Raw genomic sequence first — 27,073 nt, forward strand, 5'->3', positions numbered from 1 at the left:
GGGGGAGGCTTGCAAGCCTGAGAACACCATCCCAACCGTGAAGCACGGGGATGGCATCATGATGTTGTGGGGGTGCTTTGCTGCAGGAGGGACTGGTGCACTTCACAAAATAGATGGTATCATGCGTGAGGAAAATTATGTGGATATATTGAAGCAACATCTCAAGACATCAGTCAGGAGGTTAAAGCTTGGTTGCAAATCGGTCTTCCAAATGGACAATGACCCCAAGCATATTTCTAAAGTTGTGGCAAAATGGCTTAAGGACAACAAAGTCAAGGTATTGGAGTGGCCATCACAAAGCCTTGACCTCAATCCTATAGAAAATTTGTGGGTAGAACTGAAAAACAGTGTGCGAGCAAGGAGACCTACAAACCTGACTCAGAAACACCAGCTCTGTCAGGAGGAATGGGCCAAAATTCACCCAACTTATTGTGGGAAGCTTGTGGAAGGCTACCTAAAACGTTTGTCCCAAGTTAAACAATTTAAAGGCAATGCTACCAAATACTAATTGAGTGTATGTAAACTTCTGACCCACTGGGAATGTGATGAAAGAAATAAAAGCTGAAATCATTCTCTACTATTATTCTGACATTTCAAATTCTTAAAATAAAGTGGTGATCCTAACTGACCTAAGACAGGGAATTTTTACTAGGATTAAATGTCAGGAATTGTGAAAAACTGAGTTTAAATGTATTTGGCTAAGGTGTATGTAAACTTCCAACTTCAACTGTATGTGTAACATGCAATCCTATCCTACCATGACAGACGCAAAGTCATAACCGTTCAGTCACACACCATCCTCATTATGGATTGAAGCTTACCTCAATCTAACCTTCAGAATACTGCATGTAACTGAAATATAGCATACCTTAGAAGTAGTAAAACTCCACATTTATGGAGTAATTTATGGAGAATAGTAGGCATTATAGCAACATTATTTTCCATATGTAGTATGGTAGGTAACACTTCGGAATATCGGGTACCATTATGTAACTGTTGTGCATGGAGTTTACATTTCTGGCGCTTCAGGAAGTAGACTCTTGAGCAGGGGCCGTGTATGCAGTAGCTACTTCTGGAAGTGTGTTGTACTGTGGCATCAGATGAGGCGTGAGAGAACGACCCAGAACAGCAGCCTACCAGTGATGGATGCAGGTGAGTTGCGGAACATCTCGTAAACCTTAGAGATGTACAGCACCATCATCAGCTTGTCTGGGTCCTGGTCCAGAGCCATCTCCTTCCCCGTGGTCACAGGCTGGATACCAAATTCACGCTCTGCTATGTCAAAGGCCAGCTGGTTGTTCTTGGCTGAGTCCTCCTCATTCAGGGAGTCAAAGTCACTAGGATGGAGAGAGAGAAAGAGAAGAGGCATCAGGTTTACATCCTATAAGATCTCAATAAAGATGTTTCCCCGATGAAGTGAGAATGTTGGTTTAATGATGCATTTTATATCGTTCTGCTTTCCACACCAGAGCGATGAAAGGGGAACTGAAAAGGTGCGATCTCAGGCCCTTCGCAACAGCCCTAGTAATGTTATGAACATGTTTCCTTTCAATAAAAGGGTTTAATTCAGAACGAACCAATCACATACACCGGTGACACAGAAAGGAAGGTGGGTGGGATTACCCAATTGGGAGCTAGAGCCAGAGGGATGAGGTCATCACGACTGCATCCCCAGCCCTCTCAGACTGCATCGACACAGCGTAAGGGATAAGACCCATTTGACACAGCGTAAGGGATAAGACCCATTTGACACAGCGTAAGGGATAAGACCCATTTGACACAGCGTAAGGGATAAGACCCTTTGACAACAGGCGTAAGGGATAAGACCCATTTGACACAGCGTAAGGGATAAGACCCATTTGACACAGCGTAAGGGATAAGACCCATTTGACACAGCGTAAGGGATAAAACCCATTTATCATTTAGGTAAACCAGAAACATTTCAAGGTGTGGTGCTAATAAGTGCAGTCAGTATCTAATACTGTAAGTTCAAATACTTTATAAACATTTGGAGTGCAATATGATAACCAAATGCTCTTTCCTTTGTGTGGTTTGGGCCATTTCTCTACATAGACAAATCTAGCTGTTTCCTACAAAGTTCAGGACAGTTTAACTTGAGTCCCACACCTTAAGTTTAACAGAAGTTTTGTCAACAGTATAATCAATGTCACTGTTGACATTTTCAACAGCATAACATGTGACAGAACCAAAGGCAGTGCACGGTCACAGACAAGATGATAACCAGTGTGTGCTTTGATGATGGCGTTAAGACCACGACTGTGTGTGTGTGTACAATGTGTGTGTGTATACAATGTATATACATATGTGTGTTCTCTCACATGAGGTCAGGTCGCATGAGGTGTATAAGAGCACAGAGCGCCAGGCCACTCTTCCAGGAGGAGGTGAGGTTGGTGACGTCCACGCCTCTATAACCCAGAGTCTGCTTCTGACACCAGGTGAGGAGGCGGCTTGGCCGGATGTCCGACTCTGGAAGAAGAGGTGTCAACCAATCAGTCAGCCAATCACTGACATCCTCACCAAATAACAAAACCCACGGAGAAAGATAAACACACCAGGCTACAGTTCATAGACATCACAGTGGTGTAATAACACCTCAAAGTTAAGGGAGTATGAGGGAAGGGGAACGTAGGTCAGCACACACTTTTGTTGGGCATGTTTGACCCTGTTCAATGTGCCAGCCTGTAACTGTGATAATAAAAAGGAACAATGGCTTAACTGTCAGCTGAGGAAAGTTCATTGGACAACGAGATAGAGTACCAATAGAACGTCACGAGGAGCCATTATGTCCTAATGACCGATCCTCACGGTCAGCTCCTGCCCCATACACTCAAAAATCATTTGAGTCATTTAGCAGACACTGCTATCCAGAGCAATTAGCATTTAGTGCCTTGCTCAAGGGCACATAAACAGATTGGTTCGAATCCCCTAACAGACTGAACAGCGACCTTTCGGTTACTAGCCCAACGCTCTTAACCACTAGGCTACCTGTAGAACAGACGTTCCCATTCAAGTCAATGATCCATGATGGGTGGAACTGCAGACGTAATGTATTTCTATGTCCTGGCTGTGTCTGAGCCTGTGATATGATTAGAGGATGATGCATCAGACATGGGTTAGTCAGAGATGACAGGCCTGAGAAATGCCAGGTCTCAGACTGTGGTCAGTCTGTTTTCGTGAAGACTCACCTCGTCTGGAGAGACTGACAGATCTATGTGTGGGTCCACAGCATTCCAGAGGATAGGAGTCCTGCTGCCCGTCTAAGAACAGGTGACACACCTGAGAGAGAGAGCTCGCGTGATGAGTTTCTTTAACATGAAAATGTCAATACATGTCAAGCATGTTAATGTCAACTGTTCTAAATAAAACAACCTGTTTAAAGTGTGAGGTACTCTCCATCTCAGACAGACCTGATGTGGCTTGACACAGCTGGAGTTGAGGTTGGGGTACCGTGTTACCGGGTCAATGGTGTACTGCTCAAAGTTCTTTGAGATGTTCTCTGTCGTTGTTTGGGGTAATAGCCTGTAGAGACTCTCCCTACAAACGTAACAGAAGATGATCATTCATTTTCTGTTAAAAGCAAAACAACAGATGACCTGTTACATTGGGGAACAGTAAACACCACAAAAAATGCTTTAATAATAAAATAAAAACAATCACCTTAATGTCCACCAATAGGATAACCAAACATTTACTAACCTGTAACATGGATCTAATCCTAATTTGAATGTAGACACCTGACAGCAATTTTTTCAGTTACTGAAACTAGTTTCTCATCATTATGGATGAAGTCATAGAAACTCATCCCATTAGGTCTGTGTGTGGACTTACATATTACTTCAGTCACATCCCTTCAGTCACAGCCTACTGTAGTACCTTTCTGCCAGGATCTCCAGGGGGGTCTTGCCCTGCACCCAGCCCCTCACCATCCACACCGTGTCAAAGGCAGCCAGGAAGCCTCGAGCACAGCCAGTCCCCATGGGCCAGAAGGGCTAGAGAAAGAGAACATGTACAGGGTCAATACATTCAGGAGACACACCAGTAGTTGAGCGACAATAAGCAAACTAGAAATGTTCAGAATCTGCCAATAGGGAATGTGTGGGGGAAACCATGCTCATCTGATCTACTGGAACCACCCCAAAGGAAAACCATCCTCATCTGATCTACTGGAACCACCCCAAAGGAAAACCATGCTCATCTNCCAAAGGAAAACCATGCTCATCTGATCTACTGGAACCACCCCAAAGGAAAACCATCCTCATCTGATCTACTGGAACCACCCCAAAGGAAAACCATCCCCAGAAAACCATTCCCACATTTGTTTCTTCAAACAAGTTGAAACAGGATTTAATTGCACATACAACACATCTACTGTTGGCTCTTGTGACTTGAGACATTTAGGCAAAGCTTTAAATATCGACTGGCACTAGAGCGAGGAATGAAATGAACAGTGATCTATACCTGCGTCATATTTATTAGGCACCAAAGAGATGAAAAACTATTTGAAACAGAGGAAAAACCTTAAGTTGTCCAATAAGAAATTAGTCTTTGTTTTCTGCTACATTTTTCTACAACCCCCCCCCTTCACCTCCAGTAGACTGTCCCCCACCAGGGACACAAGTAGCTGGTGTCCGTACTTCTCCCTGACAAGAGCTGCGTTCTCCGAGGCGTACATGCAGGTGAAGTCGAACATGGCCACGTCGGGCTGGCTGCAGTGGTTGATGGCGTAGTCTAGAGAGGGCAACTGGTAGTTGGTGCCAAAGTCGGCCGCCTCACGGGCGTAGGAGAGAAGAGCCTCCTGGTTCACGTTGTCTCGGCCCAGCAGCTTCTCTGTTTCAACGTGATCCTGCAGGACAAGAAAAAGGGAGGGTTGATGGGAAATCAGTGGTATTGCTCCGAAAGGATCAGAGCTCTACCTTCACCAGGCCCTAGTTGCAGCCATAGAGATGGTTGTAGACTATAACTGGGGCCAGCTAATGAAACATCAAAAGGAACAGGTCTCACCTCAGGGAACAAGCAATTACAGGGGTTACACTTCTACCCCATTATTCTTACAGATCAACGCTAACACAGGCAATCACCATTATTTTATCAAAACTTATTTTCATTGTAGGAACTAAGATGCAATTCAAGAGCTTGATGACAACTAATCAGTCAAGGCAGCAGTGCAATAATTAGAGTTAAGACGACATACGGAGGTCACATTCAGAGCAGGAGGGATGAGGACTCGATCTTCACAAAGTGAGGATATGAAATGAAAACGAGCCTTCGGAAACAAAACATCTGATATGGAAATTAAGCCTGGGAGGGCAGTGTCTGTTAATAGACCTCATCCTGATACAATGAGTACTGTTGTAATAATAACACCACCAATCACCCTTATCCTCTCAGAGGACACTACTTCCTGTAGCGAGAGAATACTCATCGTTATAACTCATGAAAACGAGGCCGTTGCCGACTGTCTGGGCCTCTCTCCCAAACATGCTGGGTTTGAGAGAGATGTGCCTCCCTGTGGATGCTAATGAAATGGGGCGGGGTAATCACTGGTGCCGACTGACACATAGTTAAACACGTCTAGTTAAACGCGTGCGTCCACACACACACACACGCCTAGTTAAACGCGTGCGTCCACACACACACACAACGTCTGGTTAACCGTGCGTCTAGTTAAACGCGTGCGTCCCACACACCACACACGTCCTAGTTAAACGCGTGCGTCCACACACACACACACAGCCTACTACACACACACGTCTAGTTAAACGCGTGCGTCCACACACACACCCACGTCTAGTTAAACGCGTGCGTCCACACACGTCTAGTTAAACGCGCGCGTCCACAACGTCTAGTTAAACGCGGCGTCACACACGTCTAGTTAAACGCGCGCGTCACACACGTCTAGTTAAACGCGCGCGTCCACACACGTCTAGTTAAACGCGTGCGTCCACACACACAGCGTCTAGTTAAAGCGTGCGTCCACACACACACGTCTAGTTAAACGCGTCGTCCACACACACACGTCTAGTTAAGGCGTGCGTCACACACGTCTAGTTAAAGCGTGCGTCCACACACACGTCTAGTTAAACGCGTGCGTCCACACACACACACACGTCAGTTAAACGTCGTGCGTCACCACACACACGTCTAGTTAAACGCGTGCGTCCACACACACACACACGTCTAGTTAAAGCGCGTGCGTCCACACACAGTCTAGTTAAACGCGTGCGTCCACACACGTCTAGTTAAACGCGTGCGTCCAACACACACACCACGTCTAGTTTAAACGCGTGCGTCCACACATACACACACGTCTAGTTAAACGCGTGCGTCCACACACGTCTAGTTAAACGCGTGCGTCCACACACACACACGTCTAGTTCAACCGCGTAGTTAAACGCGTGCGTCCACACACGTCTAGTTAAACGCGTGCGTCCACACACGTCTAGTTAAACGCGTGCGTCCACACACTCTAGTTAACGCGTGCGTCCACACACGTCTAGTTAAACGCGTGCGTCCACACACACACACAGTCTAGTTTAAACGCGTGCGTCCCACACACACACGTCTAGTTAAACGCGTGCGTCACACACACACACGTCTAGTTTAAACGCGTGCGTCACACACACACGTCTAGTTAAACGCGTGCGTCCACACACACACGTCTAGTTAAACGCGTGCGTCCACACACACACCGTCTAGTTAAACGCGTGCGTCCCAACACACACACGTCTAGTTAAACGCGTGCGTCCCACACACACACGCGTCTAGTTAAACGCGTGCGTCACACACACACACGTCTAGTTAAACGCGTGCGTCACACACCACACGTCTAGTTAAACGCGTGCGTCACACACACACACGTCTAGTTAAACGCGTGCGTCCACACACACACACACACACACCCCTAGTTAAACGCGTGCGTCCACACACACACACACACACACACGTCTAGTTAAACGCGTGCGTCCAACACACACGTCTAGTTAAACGCGTGCGTCCACACACACACGTCTAGTCGAAACGCGTGCGTCCACACACACACGTCTAGTTAAACGCGTGCGTCCACACACACACGTCTAGTTAAAGCGTGCGTCCACACACACACACACACACACACACACACACACACACGTCTAGTTAACGCGTGCGTCCACACACACACTTAGTTAAACGCGTGCGTCCAACACACACAAACACACACACACGTCTAGTTAAACGCGTGCGTCCACACACACACAAACACACACGTCTAGTTAAACGCGTGCGTCCACACACACACGTCTAGTTAAACGCGTGCGTCCACACACACACCACGTCTAGTTAAACGCGTGCGTCCACTTACACACACACGTCTAGTTAAACGCGTGCATCCACACACGTCTAGTTAAACGCGTGCGTCCACACACACACACACACACACACACACGTCTAGTTAAACGGTGCGTCTGTAACGGATGTGAAATGGCTAGCTAGTTAGCGGGTACGCGCTAGTAGCGTTTCAATCAGTTACGTCACTTGCTCTGAGACTTAGTAGGGTTTCCCCTTGCTCTGCAAGGGCCGTGGCCTTTGTGGAGCGATGGGTAACGATGCCTCGTGGGCGACCGTTGTTGATGTGTGCAGAGGGTCCCTGGTTCGCGCCCGTGTCGGGCGAGGGGACGGTTTAAAGTTATACTGTTACATTGATGCTGTTGACCGGATCACTGGTTGCTGCGGAAAAGGAGGAGGTTGAAAGGGGGGTGAGTGTAACGGATGTGAAATGGCTAGCTAGTTAGCGGGTACGCGCTAGTAGCGTTTCAATCAGTTACGTCACTTGCTCTGAGACTTAAGTAGGGTTTCCCCTTGCTCTGCAAGGGCCGCGGCTTTTTGGGAGCGATGGGTAACGACGCTTCGTGGGCGACTGTTGATGTGTGCAGAGGGTCCCTGGTTCGCGCCCGTGTCGGGCGAGGGGACGGTTTAAAGTTATACTGTTACGATCCACACACACACACACGTCTATTTAAACGCGTGCGTACACAACACACACACACAACACCGTCTAGTTAAACGCGTGCGTCCCACACACACACACACGTCTAGTTAAACCTCGTGCGTCCACACACACGTCTAGTTAAACGCGTGCGTCCAACACACACGTCTAGTTAACCGCGTGCGTCCACACACCACACACAACACACCACACGTCTAGTTAAACGCGTGCGTCCACAACACACCACACACACGTCTAGTTAAACGCGTGCGTCCACACACACACACACACGTCTAGTTAAACGCGTGCGTCCACACACACACACACACACGTCTAGTTAAACGCGTGCGTCCACACACACACACACACACGCTAGTTAAACGCGTGCGTCCACACACACACACACGTCTAGTTAAACGCGTGCGTCCACACACACACACCACGTCTAGTTAAACGCGTGCGTCCACACACACACACACACGTCTAGTTACCGCGTGCGTCCACACACACACGTCTAGTTAACGCGGCTCACACACACACCGTCTAGTTAAACGCGTGCGTCCACACACACACACACGTCTAGTTAAACGCGTGCGTCCACACACACACACACGTCTAGTTAAACGCGTGCGTCCACACACACACACACGTCTAGTTAAACGCGTGCGTCACAACACCACACACGTCTAGTTAAACGCGTGCGTCCACAACACACACGTCTAGTTAAACGCGTGCGTCCACACACACACACGTCTAGTTAAACGCGTGCGTCCACACACACACACACGTCTAGTTAAACGCGTGCGTCCACAACCACACGACGTCTAGTTAAACGCGTGCGTCCACACACACGTCTAGTTAAACGCGTGCGTCCACACACACGTCTAGTTAAACGCGTGCGTCCACACACACGTCTAGTTAAACGCGTGCGTCCACACACACGTCTAGTTAAACGCGTGCGTCCACACACACGTCTAGTTAAACGCGTGCGTCCACACAACACGTCTAGTTAAACGCTCGCGTCCACACACACACGTCTAGTTAAACGCGTGCGTCCACACACACCACGTCTAGTTAAACGCGTGCGTCACACACACACACGTCTAGTTAAACGCGTGCGTCCACACACACACACGTCTAGTTAAACGCGTGCGTCCACACACCACGTCTAGTTAAACGCGTGCGTCCACACACACACGTCTAGTTAAACGCGTGCGTCCAACACACTCTAGTTAACGCGTGCGTCCACACACACGTCTAGTTAAACGCGTGCGTCCACACACACGTCTAGTTAAACGCGTGCGTCCACACACACGTCTAGTTAAACGCGTGCGTCCACACACACGTCTAGTTAAACGCGTGCGTCCACACAACGTCTAGTTAAACGCGTGCGTCCACACACACGTTAGTAAACGCGTTGCGTCCACAAGGCACACCAACCTCTAGTTAAACGCGTGCGTCCACACACACACACGTCTAGTTAAACGCGTGCGTCCACACACACGTCTAGTTAAACGCGTGCGTCCACACACATTATAAAAGGACACCTACACCACCCGATGTCACAGGAAGGCCATAAAGATCATCAAGGACAACAACCACCCGAGCCACTGCCTGTTCACCCCGCTACCATCCAGAAGGCGAGGTCAGTACAGGTGCATCAAAGCAGGGACCGAGAGACTGAAAAACAGCTTCTATCTCAAGGCCATCAGACTGTTAAACAGCCATCACTAATATTGAGTGGCTGCTGCCAACATACTGACTCATCTCTAGCCACTTTAATAATGAAAAATGTATGTAATAAATGTATCACTAGCCACTTTAAATAATGTTTACATACCCTACAATACTCATCTCAAATGTATATACTGTACTCTATACCATCTACTGCATCTTGCCTATGCCGTTCGGCCATCGCTCATCCATATATTTATATGTACATATTCTTATTCATTCCTTTACACTTGTGTGTGTATATAAGGTAGTCGTTGTGAAATTGTTAGATTACTTTTTAGATATTACTGCATGGTCGGAGCTAGAAGCACAAGCATTTCGCTACACTCGCATTAACATCTGCTAACCTTGTGTATGTGACAAATAAAATTTGATTTGAGCTTCCACCCCCCCACACGTCTCGTTAAACGCGTGCGTCCACACTTCTAGTTAAACACGTGCGTCCACACACACATCTAGTTAAGACCCCTCCTCTCCAACACATCCTTCTCACCCAGCAACACATATTACCCGCACAAATACATCTAGTCTTGTGTTTTTATTCCCAGTTTAATGTCACGGCTGCGATTTAGCACCCTCTGGCAGATGGGGCACAATGGCACAGCTGTAAATATCTGCGCTGTGGGAGAGTGGCATATTGAGCACAAAGTAGCAAAACAAAACTCACATAAATGATGACTCCCTTGTCCAGCAGACTCTGCTTCTTTGCGGTCATCACAAAATAGTGTGTGTGGTCTCTGTAGTACACAATGTTCTCCAGATCAATCCCTGCAATCACAAGACAACACAAAGCTTCATAAAAACTATGTCAGTCATGTTGACCATACAACCAAATTGTTTGACACGGCCAGTGGGAGGATCATGTCCCAAATGCGGTGTGTATCATGACCAATGTGTGATGGTACACGACCCTGTCATTAAGAGGTGATTTGAAGGGAGGAGATTCCAGCCTGTCTTCACACTGCTGAACCTCACAAAGCCAAGCAGGCTGCTAGAATCAGCAGCACTAGATCCTCCATGGTGTGTTAGCATGGGAAACATCTTATCTGCTGGTACTTCAGCAAAACACTCCCTTAGTAGGAGACACACTGGTTTCATGGATTAAAACTTTATTGCGGTTCCCAATGGACTGATGTGATGACACCTAGGGTATCACCATTCCAGGTAAATTAGCCTGACCGCACATCAAAGACCATAAGAGTTGGCAAGACCGCACAAACAGGTCTAAGGCTTGGCTAGAGGTCAATGCCCTGGAGAGTGGTACAGAAGGTGTGTGTGGGGTCAGGTTTGTGAGATGGCCCACCGGTTTCCTCTTTGAGCTCCAGGAAGAACTTCTGGTTGAAGATGAAGGCCACGCCGCTGATCTCCTCCACCTTGGCCTCGGCTGTGGTATTCCTGTTAACGAAGTTGGCTGTGATGGCTATGGCCAGCTTGCCCCGGAACTCTTTCCTCCTGAAACCTACAGTATGCGGCAAAACATTGTTATTGTTCTGATGACACTCAACATCTAGGAAGTTAATCATTTTATACCAGATTAAACTGAGTCAGATTGTGATAAGTCAGAACAATACTTTTTTATTACATAGTGTTAAGGAAAAACAGGCTGGTAAAGGTTAAGATGATGATATAGAACAAAAAGCATTAGGGGCATTTTAAAATACTACCTTCAAACTTTGTCTGAGCAATACTCCTGTCTGGGTGACAACTAACCCATGCATTTTCTTTTTTAGATACAGACTACACTCAAGACTTATCCAAATACTGTAATAGACTTTCACCAGTCACATGACCAGATTCCATCTGTATACCAGCTGTTCATCTTCTCCGGGAGACTTCTGGGTAATGTGCTCTGACACAGGTCAAAGATAACATGCACTATATAGAGTTAACTGCAGATGAAGACAAGTACTCTAAAATTATCACGGCTTGATTTCAATTAGCTTTTTAATAGAAATTCCAAAGCCAAAAATAGTGAACATTCAATTGCCAAAACAATGAAAATGTTCCATTGTCTGTCATATCCACATACTGTAGACATCATAGTAACTTCCTATTGAAGTAATACAATATTTAAGTGTGTATTACTTTGTTTTTGATTACTATTATTTTTAATTCTTTAAAAACATCTTCACATCTCTGCTCAGGCAGTAGCAGCCACCCAATGTTATCTTTGTGCCATCTTCAGTCATCCAATTTAGCTAGGCTAGCCAGCCAAAGTATGCTGCAGAGCTGTCTGACAAAATAGTTTTACTAGTGCAAAGTAGATAGTTCGTTAAAGTATGACTTGTCTCGATCCCTCTCTCTCATCGTTGTGTTCATTCCTCTCTCATGGTCTGTGTGTAGCTAACCTAGCAGGCATAACAGTGTATCCATCTGGCTGACTTGGAAAAAACAGGTGCAATACATTATGGTCATTGTAGTTAATAACCAAGTTTGTGTTAAACTAGGTTGAATATTTGCTTAATGAAAACTACAACTCCCTTCAGCCCAGCGTCCCACATACTTCTTGATTTCTCTTGTGAATGATTGGATTTCTCTAGAGAAACGGAGAGTTGGGCTCGAAAAAAATACTAATTAAATGTTGGTCAATTAGTTGTTTAATTACCAAAAATGTAGGTTAATAGCCCAGTACAACCTATTCCCTCAGGCATGTTCTCTCACATCCTGGAACAACTTGTGTGCAGCTCTATTGGACTTTACCCCTTAAGACATGACTGAAATTGAAAGCATTTCATGACCATAAAGTGTTTATGACTGGCAAGCTAAGGGACAAATTGTTGTTTTTGCTCCTTTAGTTGAACATGTTTCCAAGACCAGGCTTATATTGTTCAGGTGTGCAACTTCAGCCATGCCCAAGAGTCTTACAGACAACTTTAAATGTTTACACAGTCAAACATCGTGTGTAGAGCAAATAACGTCTCCATCATGTGTTCTGCTCACCGTCTAGCGTGTTTCTGCGTCCATCTGCGCCAATCACCACGTCAAAGTCAAAGTCAACGAGGGGGTGGTTTTCTGGTCTGATCTCTGCTCTCCATCCAGGCCCTGGAAAAAGGACAACATACAGTATATGGCAGTGGAAAGCCATAACAATACAGCAATAGTCAACATTTTCTATTACTGTTAAGGTTGCATTTGATATATGTTTGTTATTGATTACAAGTCACTACATTGTGCTTTTTGATTAATGTGAAGGCACTGTTAAAAACACAGCTAAGTTGTCTCCAATTATAAATAGCTGAAGTCTTGCTGAGGGTTTGTAATCTTTCACAACGCAGCGTGGTAAGTGGCAATGACGCAGAGAGAACAGAGACCCTCTCCATATCAGCTCAACACTTCTGTCACAGTCTCACAGAAACACACCGTGCCCACGGCACATTCTCCTAAGGTACCCACTTAAGAACATCGTCACTGCTGCAGAGGACACATTGCAACCCTAAATTTAAGCTCGTCTCCCATCTTTATCAGTCGAATGACAACCACATGCTACAGTATAAAAACTAACGGGGGTAAAATAGTTTTTTTTTTTCAAATTCAATGTTTAAAATCAAGTGGGGATGTAAGTGCAGCTGAGGGACTATGGAATACAGCTTCAGAAATATACAGTACTAGTCATGAGATGAGTGACTCATTCAATGGTTTTTATTTTTTTTACATTGTAGAATAATAGTTAAAACATTACTATAAAATCATGTAGTAACCAAAAGTGTTAAATCAAAATATATTTTATTTGAGATTCTTCAAAGTAAACCCCCTTTGCCTTGACAGCTTTGCACACTCTGGGCACGCTCTCAACCAACTTCACCTGGAATGCTTTAACAACAATCTTGAAGGAGTTCCCACATATGCTGAGCACTTGTTGTCTGCCATTACACAGCCTGGAGGTGTGTTCAGTCATTGTCCTGATGAAAAACAAAATTAATTCCCATCTGGTTTGTGCTTAGTGGGACTGGCAAATTGATGCAGAATGTTGTGGTAGTAATGCTGGTTAAGTGTGCCTTGAATTCTAAATAATTCACCAAGTGTTACCAGCAAAGCACCCCCACGCTTCATGGTATGAACCACACATGCAGAGATCAATTGTTCACCTACTCTGCGTTTCACAAAGACACAGCGGTTGGAACCAAAAATCTCAAATTTGGACTTAGATTTCCACTGGTTTAATGTCTATTGCTCGTGTTTCTTGGCCCAAGCAAGTCTTCTTATTATTGGTGTCCTTTAGTAGTGGTTTCTTTGCAGCAACTCAACCATGGAGGCCCGATTCACACAGTCTCCTCTGAAAAGTTGATGTTGAGAGGTGTCTGTTCTTTGAACTCTGAAGCATTTATTTGGCCTGCAATCTGAGGAGCAGTTAACTCTAATGAACTTACGGGTCTCCCTTTCCTGTGGTGGTCCTCATGAGAGCCAGTCTCTTCATAGCTCTTGGTCTTTGCAACTGCAATTGAAAAACTTTCAAAGTGGTTGACATTATCCAGATTGACTGACCATGTCTTAAAGTAAAAATGGACTGTCATTTCTCTTTGCTTATTTGAGCTGTTCTTGGTCTATCTTCTGAATACCACCGCTACCTTGTCACAACAACTGATGGCTCAAACGCATTAAGGAAAGAAATACCACAAATTAACAAGGCACACCTGTTAATTGAAATGCATTCAAGGTGACTACCTCATGAAGCTGGTTGAGAGAATGCCAAGAGTGTACAAAGCTGTCAAGGCAAAGGGTGGCTACTTTGAAGAATCTCAAATATATTGTTTAACACTTTTTTTGGTTACTACATGATTCCATGTGTGTCATTTCATTGTAGATTAATAGTGAAGACATCAACTATGTATAAAATAGTAAAAATAAAGAAAAACCATGGAATGAATAGGTGTGTCCAAACTTTTGACTGGTACGTCAACAAATCAAAATGAGATGATTGTGGACTTCAGGAAACAGCAGAGGGAGCACCCCCATATCCACATCGAAGGGACAGCAGTGGAGAAGGTGGAACGTTTTAAACGCCTCTGCGTACACGTCACAGACAAACTGAAATGGTCCACCCACACAGACAGTGGTGAAGGCGCAACAGCACCTCAACCTCAGGAGGCTGAAGAAATTTGGCTTGTCACACAAAACCCTGACAAACTTTTACAGATGCACAGTCGAGAGCATCCTGTCGGGCTGTATTGCAGCCTGGTACGGCAACTGCACCGCCCTCAACTGCAAAGCTCTCCAGAGGGTGGTGCGGTTCGCACAACGCATCACCGGGGGCAAACTACCTGCCCTCCATGACACATACAGCAAAAAGATCATCAAGGACATCAACCACCCGAGCCACTGCCTGTTCACACCGATACCCATCCAGAAGGAGAGGTCAGTACAGGTGCATCAAAGCTGGGACCTAGAGACAAAAAACAGCTTCCATCTCAAAGCCATCAGACTGTTAAACAGCAATTACTAACAGAGGCTGCTGCCTACATTGAGACCCAATCACTGGCCAGTTGAATAAATGGATCACTAGTCATTTTATACAATGCACTCTTAATAAAATGTTTACATATCTTACATTACTGATATATGTACAGTTGAAGTCGGAAGTTTACATACGCCTTAGCCAAATATGTTTAAACTCAGTTTTTCACAATTCCTGACATTTAATCCTAGTAAAATTCCCTGTCTTAGGTCAGTTAGGATCACCACTTTATTTTAAGAATTTGAAATGTCAGAATAATAGTAGAGAATGATTTCAGCTTTTATTTCTTTCATCACATTCCCAGTGGGTCAGAAGTTTACATACACTCAATTTGTATTTGGTAGCATTGCCTTTAAATTGTTTAACTTGGGACAAACGTTTTAGGTAGCCTTCCACAAGCTTCCCACAATAAATTGGGTGAATTTTGGCCCATTCCTCCTGACAGAGCTGGTGTTTCTGAGTCAGGTTTGTAGGTCTCCTTGCTCGCACACTATTTTTCAGTTCTGCCCACAAATTTTCTATAGGATTGAGGTCAGGGCTTTGTGATGGCCACTCCAATATCTTGACTTCGTTGTCCTTAAATCATTTTGCCACATCTTTGGAAGTATGCTTCAGGTTATTGTCCATTTGGAAGACCTATTTGCGACCAAGCTTTAACTTCCTGACTGATGTCTTGAGMTGTTGCTTCAATATATCCACATCAATTTCCTCCCTCATGATGCAATCTATTTTGTGAAGTGCACCAGTCCCTCCTGCAGCAAAGCACCCCCGATGCTGCCACCCCGTGCATCACGGTTGTGATGGTGTTCTTCGGCTTGCAAGCCTCCCCCTTTTACCTCCAAACATAACGATGGTCATTATGGCCAAACAGTTCTGTTTTTGTTTCATCAGACCAGAGGACATTTCTCCAAAAAGTACGATATTTGTCCCCATGTGCAGTTACAAACCGTAGTCTAGCTTTTTTCTGGTGATTTGGAGCAGTGGCTTCTTCCATGCTGAGTGGCCTTTCAGGTTATGTCGATATAGATACCTTTGTACCTGTTACCTCCAGCACCTTGACAAGGTCCTTTGCTGTTGTTCTGGGATTGATTTGCACTTTTTGCACCAAAGTACGTTCATCTCTAGGAGACAGAACGCGTCTCCTTCCTGAGCGGTATGACAGCTGCGTGGTCCCATGGTGTTCATACTTGCGTACTATTGTTTGTCCAGATGAACATGGTACCTTCAGGCGTTTGAAAATTGCTCCCAAGGATGAACCAGACTTGTGGAGGTCTAAAAAAAAAAGTTCTGAGGTCGTGGCTGATTTCTTTTGATTTTCTCATTATGTTAAGCAAAGAAGCACAGAGTCTGAAGGTAGGCCTAGAAATACATCCACAGGTACATCCACAGGTACATACTAATTTACATAATCAAATTATCAGAAGCTTCTAAAGCATGACATGATTTTCTGGAATTTTCCAAGCTGTTTAAAGGCACAGTCAATTTAGTGTATGTAAACTTCTGACCCACTGGAATTGTGATAAAGTGAATTATAAGTGAAATAATCTGTCTGTAAACAAAAATTACTTGTGTCATGCACAAAGTAGATGTCCTAACCGACTTGCCAAAACTATATTTTGTTAACAAGACATTTGTGGAGTGGTTGAAAAACAAGTTAATGACTCCAACCTAAGTGTATGTAAACTTCCGAATTCAACTGTATACCATCTATTGCACCTTGCCTATGCCGCTCGGCCATCGCTCATCCATATACATATTCTCTCATTCACCCCTTTACATGTGTGTATTAGGTAGTTGTTGGGGAATTGTTAGATATTACTGCACTGTTGGAACAAGAAGCACAAGCATTTCGCTACACTCGCATTAACTGCTAACCATGTGTATGTGACAAATAAAATGTGATTTTGCATCAACTAAAATTAGGCAAGCAAAACTGACCTACAAAGCATATGCGCTTCACTGCAGACCTAGAGGCAGCCTCTACTCGTAAATGGAATTATGCGAGCACGTGTTTCTAAATCAAGAACACAAGATTGAGAAGTAGCCAATCCATCTGTGGCGTGTGATGTCATTTTGATCAAGTACCAGGGCTTGAGGGAGAGAAAGACCTAGTGCAGCCAACCAATGAAAATCAGCAATAGTGTTAACCATACAAACTCAACATGAACAACAATGAACAGAAATGTAAAAAGCAGATTTCTAACAAACATTTAAGCATGAAACAAACATCAGCACTAGACAGCTTGCCAAGGTTATGTTAACATGGCATGGAGGTTTAAAATGCTGAACCATGCTTTCACAGACGGATGCTGGACCTGATATCATTGTGTTGGATTGAAATGTGTTCGACAGAAAGACGAAAAACATGACCAGTTCCTGTCCAGAGGTGGGAAAAGCTGTATTTTCTGACTGAACCAAAAGAGTCACCTTCATTCTCCTGGTTCTCCGGTGGCTCCAACAGTTTGACAAACTCCACGTTGACATGGACCTCCACCCCCACAATGAGGGAGACCTTCAGTAGCATGAGCTGGAGCTGGCGAATACCTTCAGACACATACAAAGTATAATTAGGCAACAAGGCCAGAGAGGGTGTGGTATATAGCCAACATACCACAGCTAAACCGTGGTATATTGGCCATATACCACAAGCCTGAGGTGCCTTATTGCTATTATAATTTGGTTGCCAACATAATTAGAGCAGTAAAAAATAAACTTGGTCATACCCTTGGTATACGGTCTAATGTACCACGGCTGTTCAGCTTTCAAGGCGCAAACCACACAGTTTAGACCTGACAACACTTAACCAACTACACAAAATTAGTCTCATAACCTGTGGCCATGCTAGGCTTCGAGAACTGCCACTCCATTCTGAGGTGTAGCTAGCTAGCAGCTGGTAAGTCTGTTGTTTTCAACTTCACAAGTTAACCTGAGAAACATTGTCCATATCAGCGAGTATTTAGGACTCTATTACTAAAACAGAGGGTCAGGAAAGGCAGCATCTCATACATGGGGATAGAATAAGCCTCATAGGAACAAGATGGACATCTCTATGGAAACATCTCCGTGGGGGGGGGAATAATTCACCCAGTTGCCAAATGTTCCGATAAATGACACCAGAAGGCCAGTTTGTCTCAGCAGTGGTTTTGAAACACACAGCATTTGCATTTATGGGCTCCTCCACTTTGCATGTTGTTATCTAAGGCACAGCAGTTGCAGGGAGATAACACTCACACGTCAGATTTCTTAGCATAGCAAGCCAGATATATAAAAAATATATATATAAAGAAATCCAACTGAAGAATGTGGAGTGAGTGAGGAGGAAGAGATCATGTAACAATGTTACCATCTGATAAATCTTTCAGCCACATTCAACTTCCGTCAGTTTTCCCCAGCAGAACAGCAAAACAAGGAAGAATAACATTACTTAACATCATTTCCTATGAGATGGAGAATGACATTAGCAGTACAATACTTACTGATGTGGTCTATGGCTCCAGCACAGAATTTGCCGTAGAACTTCTTGGCACCGAGGCCCCTGAGGTCATGGATGGTGTAGGGCCACAGATGCAGCACGTTGTTCCTGGAGAAGGTGTCCCTCTTCTCAATCACCACCACCTTGGCCCCCAGCAGAGCCAGCTCGATGGCCGTACGCAGACCACAGGGGCCCCCTCCGATGATCAGACACTTGAGAGAGAGACTTCGTCATCAGTGTACAATACAAACTGTAATTAAAACCAGGAAAAACATCCCACATGATCAACAAACTGTTGCAGGAGGTGAAATTAGGTGAGATTACAGAAAATGCTATTAGCTACATCAAAGGTGATCACCTCTTCAACATTAGTTCTATTGTATTGCAACCTCTGATATTAAACATCAAAGATTAAAACAAGGCCTCATAAGGAGAACATATCAATACAGCATGTAGGGCCCCATTATGAAATCAGGTTTCATATCCTACAATAAAACAGAACCACTTTAGTCATTTCACTGGTGTGATCCACTGAAGGCATGACAGAGCAGTGAGATTACCTTATCCTCTGCCATAATTGTTGGTCTGTCATGTGGGCAACTCCACGGTAACAGATTGACGTGGATACATTAGTGAAAAATCCCAGTACGCCAAACAAAAACCAATGATTGCAAAGTTAAATAGACCATATAAAACTATGCACAAGGACGACTTTTAACAAATTCCACTGGAAATCTTACAAAACACATTTACTTCAAGAACAGTGAAGATTCAAAGTTTGGTAACAGAATGACGCCACAAACCACAATTCGTGTTTAGAGTTGTATTGTTTGTGACTCAAACATCTGAGTGTCAGGTATTTGAAGGTTACTAGGCCAGTCCGGGCCTGAGTGTGGTGGGTTTGAATGAGCTGATCTCACGCCACTGACCGCACTTGGACATGGATGTCTGCTATGCATTATGGGGGATTTGTCTCACCAGACAACCAGCGTTGCTGAAAGGGGTCAGCTGATTCCAGTCAAACTAAGTCCTCGAGATACTTTGTGCCATTCATGAGGTTGTTATTACTAGAGACTTGACATATGGTATTTCAACTACACAGCTTGCAAAATCTCAGCATGCATAGTATTCAACAGAATTAAAGCCCATTTAGACCAAACAAAGGCGACAATGAACTGTTGGAATGAAAGGAATTAATTGGTCCTAATGTGGCTCTGTACAATGTGAACGATTGTCACTGGGATATGGAGACGATAGTGTTATTTGGCTCTGTGTGGAGCTGTGGGTTTTGGGCTATTCTTAGAGAATGCTCGAGTCAGCACGCACCTTGTTGTGTACGGTTTCCAGAGCTTGTCATGAACCCTACACAGATCGCACCATAAGAGGTCAACTAAGGGGGGAAAAAACGGTTGACACAACAATAGGGATGATGAGTTAAGTCCCTGCAAGTCTGGCAGGGCCAATACTCAGGTGTTTACCCACGTGTGACAACAGTGTTTTTAAAGGTCTGGCAAAATACAAGTTTCCTTGTTTATTGAGATGTCTTGTCTATACTGCAGCTGTGAGAAACTGGTGCTGCCATACAGAGGTGTATCCAGTGTCATTCAGGTTCAGACACGATGCCCAGAAGAGGGATTTCACAAAAGACCAGACCTAGTTTCATAATGAACATTTTTTGTTAACATCTGTACAATGTAAACATATGGTGATATTTCATCACTTTCAGAAACAAAACCCAACCCTGATTGGTTCATGGGTCCCTGTGCACACATGAAATCCAAGATCCCTTAATACTGCTGCACTATTTAACAAATACAGTATCAGCCAAAAGTTTGTACACACACCTACTCATTCCAGGGGTTCTTTATTTTTACTACATTGTAGAATAATAAAACTATGAAATAACATATGGAAACATGTACTAACCAAAAAGAAAAAAGTGTTATCTAAAATATATTTTACATTTGAGATTATTCACAAGGAGCCACCCATTGCATTCTCTCAACCAGCTTCATGACGTAGTCACCTGGAATGCATTTAAATTAAAAAAGGTGTTCCTTGTTAAAAGTACATTCGTGGAATGTATTTTTCTTAATGCGTTTAAGCCAATCAGTTGTGTTGTGACAAGGTAGGGGGGTATACAGAAGTTAGCCCTATTATGGCAAGAACAGCTCAAATAAGCAAAGAGAAAGGACTGTCCATCATTACTTTAAGACATGAAGGTCAGTCAATACGGAAAATGTCAAGAACTTTGAAAGTGCAAAAACCATTAAGCGCTATGATGGAACTGGCTCTCACGAGGACCGCCACAGGAAAGAAAGAGTTTCCTCTGCTACAGCGGATAAGTTCATTAGAGTTAACTGCACCTCAGATTGACACATTTATTTGACACATTTATTTGGGCTGCAGAGTTCAAGTAACAGACATCAACTGTTCAGAGGAGACCGTGAAGCAGGCCTTCATGGTGGAATTGCTGCAAAGAAACCACTACTAAAGGACACCAATAAGAAGAGACTTGCTTGAGCCAAGAAACACGAGCAATGGACAATAGACCGGTGGAAATCTGTCCTTTGGTCTCGTGATTCTAAATTTGAGATTTTTGGTTCCAACCGCTGAGTCTGACGCAGAGTAGGTGAATGTGAATGGATGATCTCTGCATGTGTGGTTCCCACCCTGTAGCCTGGAGGTGTGATGGTGCTTTGCTGGTGACTCACTGATTTATTTAGAATTCAAGGCACACTTAACCAGTATGGCTACCACAGCATTCTGCAGCGATATGCCATCCCATCTGGTTTGCACTTAGTGGGACTATCATTTGTTTTTCAACAGGACAATGACCCACCACACCTCTAGGCTGTGTAAGGGCTATTTGACCAAAGAGAGTGATGGAGTGCTGCATCAGATGACCTGGCCTCCACAATCACCCAACCTCAACCCAATTGAGATGGTTTGGGATAAGTGGGACCGCAGAGTGAAGGAAAAGCAGCAAACAAGTGCTCAGCATGTGGGAACTCCTTCAAGATGGTTGGAAAAGCATTACTCATGAAGCGTTTTGAGAGAATGCCAAGAGTCTACAAAGCTGTCATCAAGGCAAAGGGTGGCTACTTTGAAGAATCTCAAATATAAAATATATCGATTTGTTTAACACTTTTTTGGTTACTACATGATTCCATATGTTTTATTTCATAGTTTTGATGTCTTCACTACTCTTCTACCTTGTTGAAAATAAAGGAAAACCCTTGAATGAGTAGGTGTGTCCAAACTTGACTGGTACTGTAAGTTGAATTTATGAAATATAAAAAGTACAAACTCCAGGCGATGCTTTCCAAAGGTCTGGAGGGTCAACAATTCAATACAACTGACATACTCAAGCGAATCACCCATATAGAATGCAAGTGTATATTACAATATCACTGTATACATTTTATTTATTTAACTAGGCAAGTCAGTTAAGAACAAATTCTTATTTACAATGACGGCCTACAGCAGGCCAAACCCGGACAACACTGGGCCAATCGTGCACCGCCCAATCACAGCCTGTTGTGATACAGCCCGAATTCGAACCAGGGTGTCTGTAGTGACACCTCAAGCACTGAGATGCAGTGCCTTAGACCATTGCGCCACTCGGGCGAGAACCATTCTGAATGAATAGGATATGCAAATATACATTTGGTACATAAACAAGCAGGCATAAGAACCAAAACTATTCCAGTCACTTCAGCAATGTAAAACAAAAACCATAATCCCACTTTAAAATGGGAGGCAAGAAAATAGTTGTCCATGGAATTTGGCTAGTCTACAGTTGTGGCCAAAAGTTGAGAATTACACAAATTATGATTTCCAAAGTTTGCTGCGTCAGTTTCTTTAGATATTTTTGTCAGATGTTACTATGGAATACTGAAGTATAATGACAAGTATTTCATAAGTGTCAAAGGCTTTTATTGACAATGACATGAAGTTGATGCAAAGAGTCAATATTTGTAGGGTTGACCCTTCTTTTTCAAGACCTCTGCAATCCGCCCTGGCATGCTGTCAAATAATCTGGGCCACATCCTGACTGATGGCAGCCCATTCTTGCATAATCAATGCTTGGAGTTTGTCAGAATTTGTGGGGTTTTGTTTGGATTGACCACAAGTTCTCAATGGGATTAAGGTCTGTGGAGTTTCCTGCCCATGGACCCAAAATATTGATGTTTTGTTCCCCGAGTCACTTAGTTATCACTTTTGCCTTATGGCAAGGTGCTCCATCATGCTGGAAAAGGCATTGTTCGTCACCAAACTGTTCCTGGATGGTTGGTAGAAGTTGCTCTCGGAGGAAGTGTTGGTACCATTCTTTATTCATGGCTGTGTTCTTTGGCAAAAAAAAGCAATGATGACGGCACGTGTTTCCTTGCAGGTAACCATGCTTCACAGAGGAAGAACAATGATTCCAAGCACCACCCTCCTTTTGAAGCTTCCAGTCTGTTATTCGAACTCAATCAGCATGACAGAGTGATCTCCAGCCTTGTCCTCATCAACACTCACACCGGTGTTAACGAGAGAATCACTGACATGATGTCAACTGGTCCTTTTGTGGCAGGGCTGAAATGCAGTGGAAATGTTTTTTGGGGATTCAGTTAATTTGCATGGCAAAGAGGGACTTGGCAATTAATTGCAATTCATCTGATCACTCTTCATAACATTCTGGAGTATATGCAAATTGCCATCTAACAAACTGAGGCAGGAGACTTTGTGAAAATTAATATTTGTGTCATTCTCAACTTTTGGCCACGACTGTAGACTATCAGACAAGCACCACCGTCATCTAGGCCTATCTAACTCCAGCATCCTTCCCTTAGGACCTCTAATATTTTCCTCTGAGAATTTTGTCATTCAAACACTACGCTAAACATCCAAGAAAACGTACATCTAAAATGGGCAGAAATAATATTTTTTCAAAACAGCCTGCATTATCAAATCCATTGCGTCGTAATGGATTTGCTGATTTTGCACTGTCAAATAATTTGTTTCATGTGTGAGGAGGTTAATCATGCTTTCCTTGTTTGACATGATCCTGTGGACGTATGCAGTGTAGCTGTTCTCTGTATTGCTCCCATAAGAAGCGGTTACCAGCTGGGTGTGTAGGGATATCATCTCAAAACAGTATAAGAGATACACAGCAACAGTCTGTCGTGCATCATAACATTACCATGAAATATAAGTCACATAATGAACCTACTGTACAACTAGTACTTTAACATACTGTAAATAGTACTTTAACCTCTAGAGTAGCTGCTGCCTTGGCAGGAACTAAGGAATCATTACAAATACATTTGACCAACATTTTATAAGTAAGAACCACTTTTCAAGTTGTAAACTATAGTTTTGAGTGAATGTGAATTGATGTCACAGGGCTTCAATTTGATTAAAAAAATAAACTGTAGTCTGGCTCATAGTAGTAAAGATAAAAAAGTAGCCTATTCCGTCACAGACGGTGACCAGACTCTTCGCTACATCTGACACAGGGAAGTTATAAATCAAAACCAACCAGCTATGAATCATCATTCCTTATGCAGATATGGGATATTAGCATGGAGAATATCATGTATTCAATCCCAATGTGGAAGCTCTGCCCAAAGGCAAATAGGGTTTATTCATTTTAGGCCAAAATAATGGAAACACTTGAGCAAATGAGGGATACAAAGTATATTGAAAGCAGCTGCTTCCACACAGCTGTGGTGCCGATGTTAATTACGCAAATAACATCACATCATGCTTATGTATAAAAATGCTGGGCAGGCCATTACTTTGGCTACCATGGCTATGCCCTCATTTACATTGACCCACTATTTATTTTAATTATTTTGCACTGACTCCCTTGCACACTCACTAGACTCTACCCCCACACACTACACTGACAATCCAACATGCACACATGCACGCACGCTGCTGCTACTGTTTATTATACAGTATATCCTGATTGTTTAGTCACTTTTACCACTACCCACACTTGAACACTTATGGGAGATTCTGGAGCGGCGCCTGAGTCAACGTTACTGTGAAAGCACAGGTTGGTGGTACCATAATTGGGAAGGACGGGCTCGTGGTAATGCCTGGAGCGTAATACCATTCCATTGTCCCATTCCAGACATTATTAGGAGGCGTCCTCCCCTCAGCAGCCTCCACTGTGTAAAAGCTTGGGTGATTTCTTACCCTAGTGCCCTCACAGGCTTGGGCTTTCTTGTACTCCTTGTGGCCGGCTCTCTTGTCCAGTTTCGTCCAGAGGGCCTTGGCCTTCCAGTTGGTGACCGTGGCTTTGAGGTTGCTGTAGAAGTTCCTGTAGTCCAGCGGGTCCAGATCCATCTGCCTGCATAAGATACTAAAGGCCTGCATAGTGCCCTTACACGTGGACGCCTGGACAAAGTTCTCAAAGAGCTGCCTGGCCTGAGCACTCCTCTCATCCTCTGTTTCACACATCTTCCGTTTTGGAGACTGTCTGGGCAGTCCCTCGCTCCGGCCCCAGCCCTCACAGGCTTAGTTAGACTATGACAACTGCCATCTCAGCGGGTTCTGGAAAGGAAAATGGCATTTGATTTTATTACAGCGTCACTCCGCACTCAGACTAAGTAATCTAGACATTTGCTCTGTGGGAGACCATATCAAGTAATAATGTTACATGGTAACTAATAGCACGCCTAATAAAACATGACAAAAATGTATTCTCTTAAAAAGTCCACAAGAATAATTTGCACCCTGTAGCTTGATTATGTTACTGGACCTTTTTAAAAATCAAAACAAGGAGTTGTCACATTAAAATGTATGTAATATCTCTAGCATGTTCAAGACACAATACAACATGCACTCCTTCATATAAGATTCTCAGTGTGAACCCACATTTCCACTGACCAGTCACAGGGAAACAGAAGTTGAAATAGTACATCCTGTTTAAAGCATGGAGGATGCTGTTGCATAAAACATCATAAACATCCCTAATTTGCATAGCTGGAGATGTCATGACAGCTCTGAAACAAGGCCCATTAAACAGGCACCTCAAGTCCTCAACTGGCAGCTTCATTAAATAGTACCCACAAAACACCAGTCTCAACATCAACAGGCGACTCCGGGATGCTGGCCTTCTAGCCAGAGTTCCTCTTTCCAGTGTCTGTATTCTTTAGCCCATCTTAATCTTTTCTTTTTATTGGCCAGTCTGAGATATGGCTTTTCTGTGCAACTCTGCCTAGAAGGGCAGCATCCCGGAGTCGCCTCGTCACTGTTGATTTTGAGACTGGTGTTTTGCGGGTACAATTTAATGAAGCTGCCAGTTGAGGACTTGTGAGGCATCCGTTTCTCAAACTAGACACTAATGTACTTGTCCTCTTGCTCAGGTTGTGCACCGGGGCCTCCCGCTGTTCTGTGAAGGGAGTAGTACACAACGTTGTACGAGATCTTCTGTTTCTTGGCAATTTCTCGCATGGAATAGACTTAATTTCTCAGAACAAGAACAGACTGACGAGTTTCAGAAGAAAGTACTTTGTTTCTGGCCATTTTGAGCCTGTAATTGAACCCGCTGATGCTTGGGATACTCAACTAGTCTAAAGGCCAGTTTTATTGCTTCTTTAATCAAAACAAGTTCAGCTGTGCTAACATAATTGCAAAAGGGTTTTCTAATGATCAATTAGCCTTTTAAAATGATAAACTTGGATTAGCTAACAACGTGCCATTGAAACACAGGATTGATGGTTGCTGATAGTGGGCCTCTGTACACCTAATGTAGATATTCCATCAAATCAGCCCTTTCCAGCTACAAGTAATTTACAACATTAACAATGTCTACACTATTTATGATCAATTTGATGTTATTTTAAATGGACACATTGAATTTTTTTAACAGTGCTTTTCTTTCTAAACAAGGACATTTCTAAGTGACCCCAAACTTTTGAATGGTAGTGTACACACAATTCACTCCCTCCGTCTGCAGTCTCTCCCATTACCTGCCCAAATAACAGAACAAGCTACGCCATTCAACTAGTCATCATTCAGTTATTCATCCTCTTCAAGTAAGCATACCACCAATTTCAAGCAGCATATTGTAGGAGCATGTGCTCATGATGTAACCAAGGAAATCAAATCTGTTATTCGATGTATAATACGTTCGCTCAATGACTCTGCCCATCATGTCAATTGAAATGTAAACCTGGATGTGTTACAGGAACCATCAAAGTTCTAAAGTAGGGGAGACTGCAGTTTCCACGAGGCCTGAAACATGATGCCATTTGATATTTGGATCAGTTGAACGGCTATGTGCAGACTGCAGGAGCGCGCAACCCGAACAAGTGAGAAGTCTGTCCTCGTCTCCCCACCACTTTTAGTGGATCAGAGGTGGTGTCACATCTCATACCCAATCACATTTGGCAGATAGCAACGTCACATCTAGCAAAGGCTCTGGCACTGA

At 43.9% G+C, this 27,073-nt stretch overlaps 1 protein-coding gene across 3 annotated transcripts in view; it reads right to left on the reverse strand.

The window, feature by feature from the left end:
* Positions 1–27,073, reverse strand: part of mical2b (microtubule associated monooxygenase, calponin and LIM domain containing 2b) — a 97,149-nt gene that overhangs the window by 51,944 nt on the left and 18,132 nt on the right. For all 3 annotated transcript variants that reach the window (XM_023985879.1, XM_023985880.2, XM_070443193.1), the window contains exons 2-13: positions 24,835–25,191; positions 18,647–18,854; positions 17,598–17,714; positions 12,659–12,760; positions 11,022–11,177; positions 10,386–10,486; positions 4,607–4,864; positions 3,895–4,010; positions 3,429–3,555; positions 3,207–3,297; positions 2,340–2,487; positions 1,138–1,337 (exon numbers count right to left, since the gene is read on the reverse strand). In XM_023985879.1, the coding sequence (XP_023841647.1) occupies positions 1,138–1,337; positions 2,340–2,487; positions 3,207–3,297; positions 3,429–3,555; positions 3,895–4,010; positions 4,607–4,864; positions 10,386–10,486; positions 11,022–11,177; positions 12,659–12,760; positions 17,598–17,714; positions 18,647–18,854; positions 24,835–25,098 (1,888 nt within the window). In that variant the 5' untranslated portion in view covers positions 25,099–25,191. The remainder of the gene's footprint in view (positions 1–1,137; positions 1,338–2,339; positions 2,488–3,206; positions 3,298–3,428; positions 3,556–3,894; positions 4,011–4,606; positions 4,865–10,385; positions 10,487–11,021; positions 11,178–12,658; positions 12,761–17,597; positions 17,715–18,646; positions 18,855–24,834; positions 25,192–27,073) is intronic.

This window comes from Salvelinus sp. IW2-2015, linkage group LG4q.1:29 (assembly GCF_002910315.2).
Source record: "Salvelinus sp. IW2-2015 linkage group LG4q.1:29, ASM291031v2, whole genome shotgun sequence".
Classification (NCBI taxonomy): domain Eukaryota; kingdom Metazoa; phylum Chordata; class Actinopteri; order Salmoniformes; family Salmonidae; genus Salvelinus; species Salvelinus sp. IW2-2015.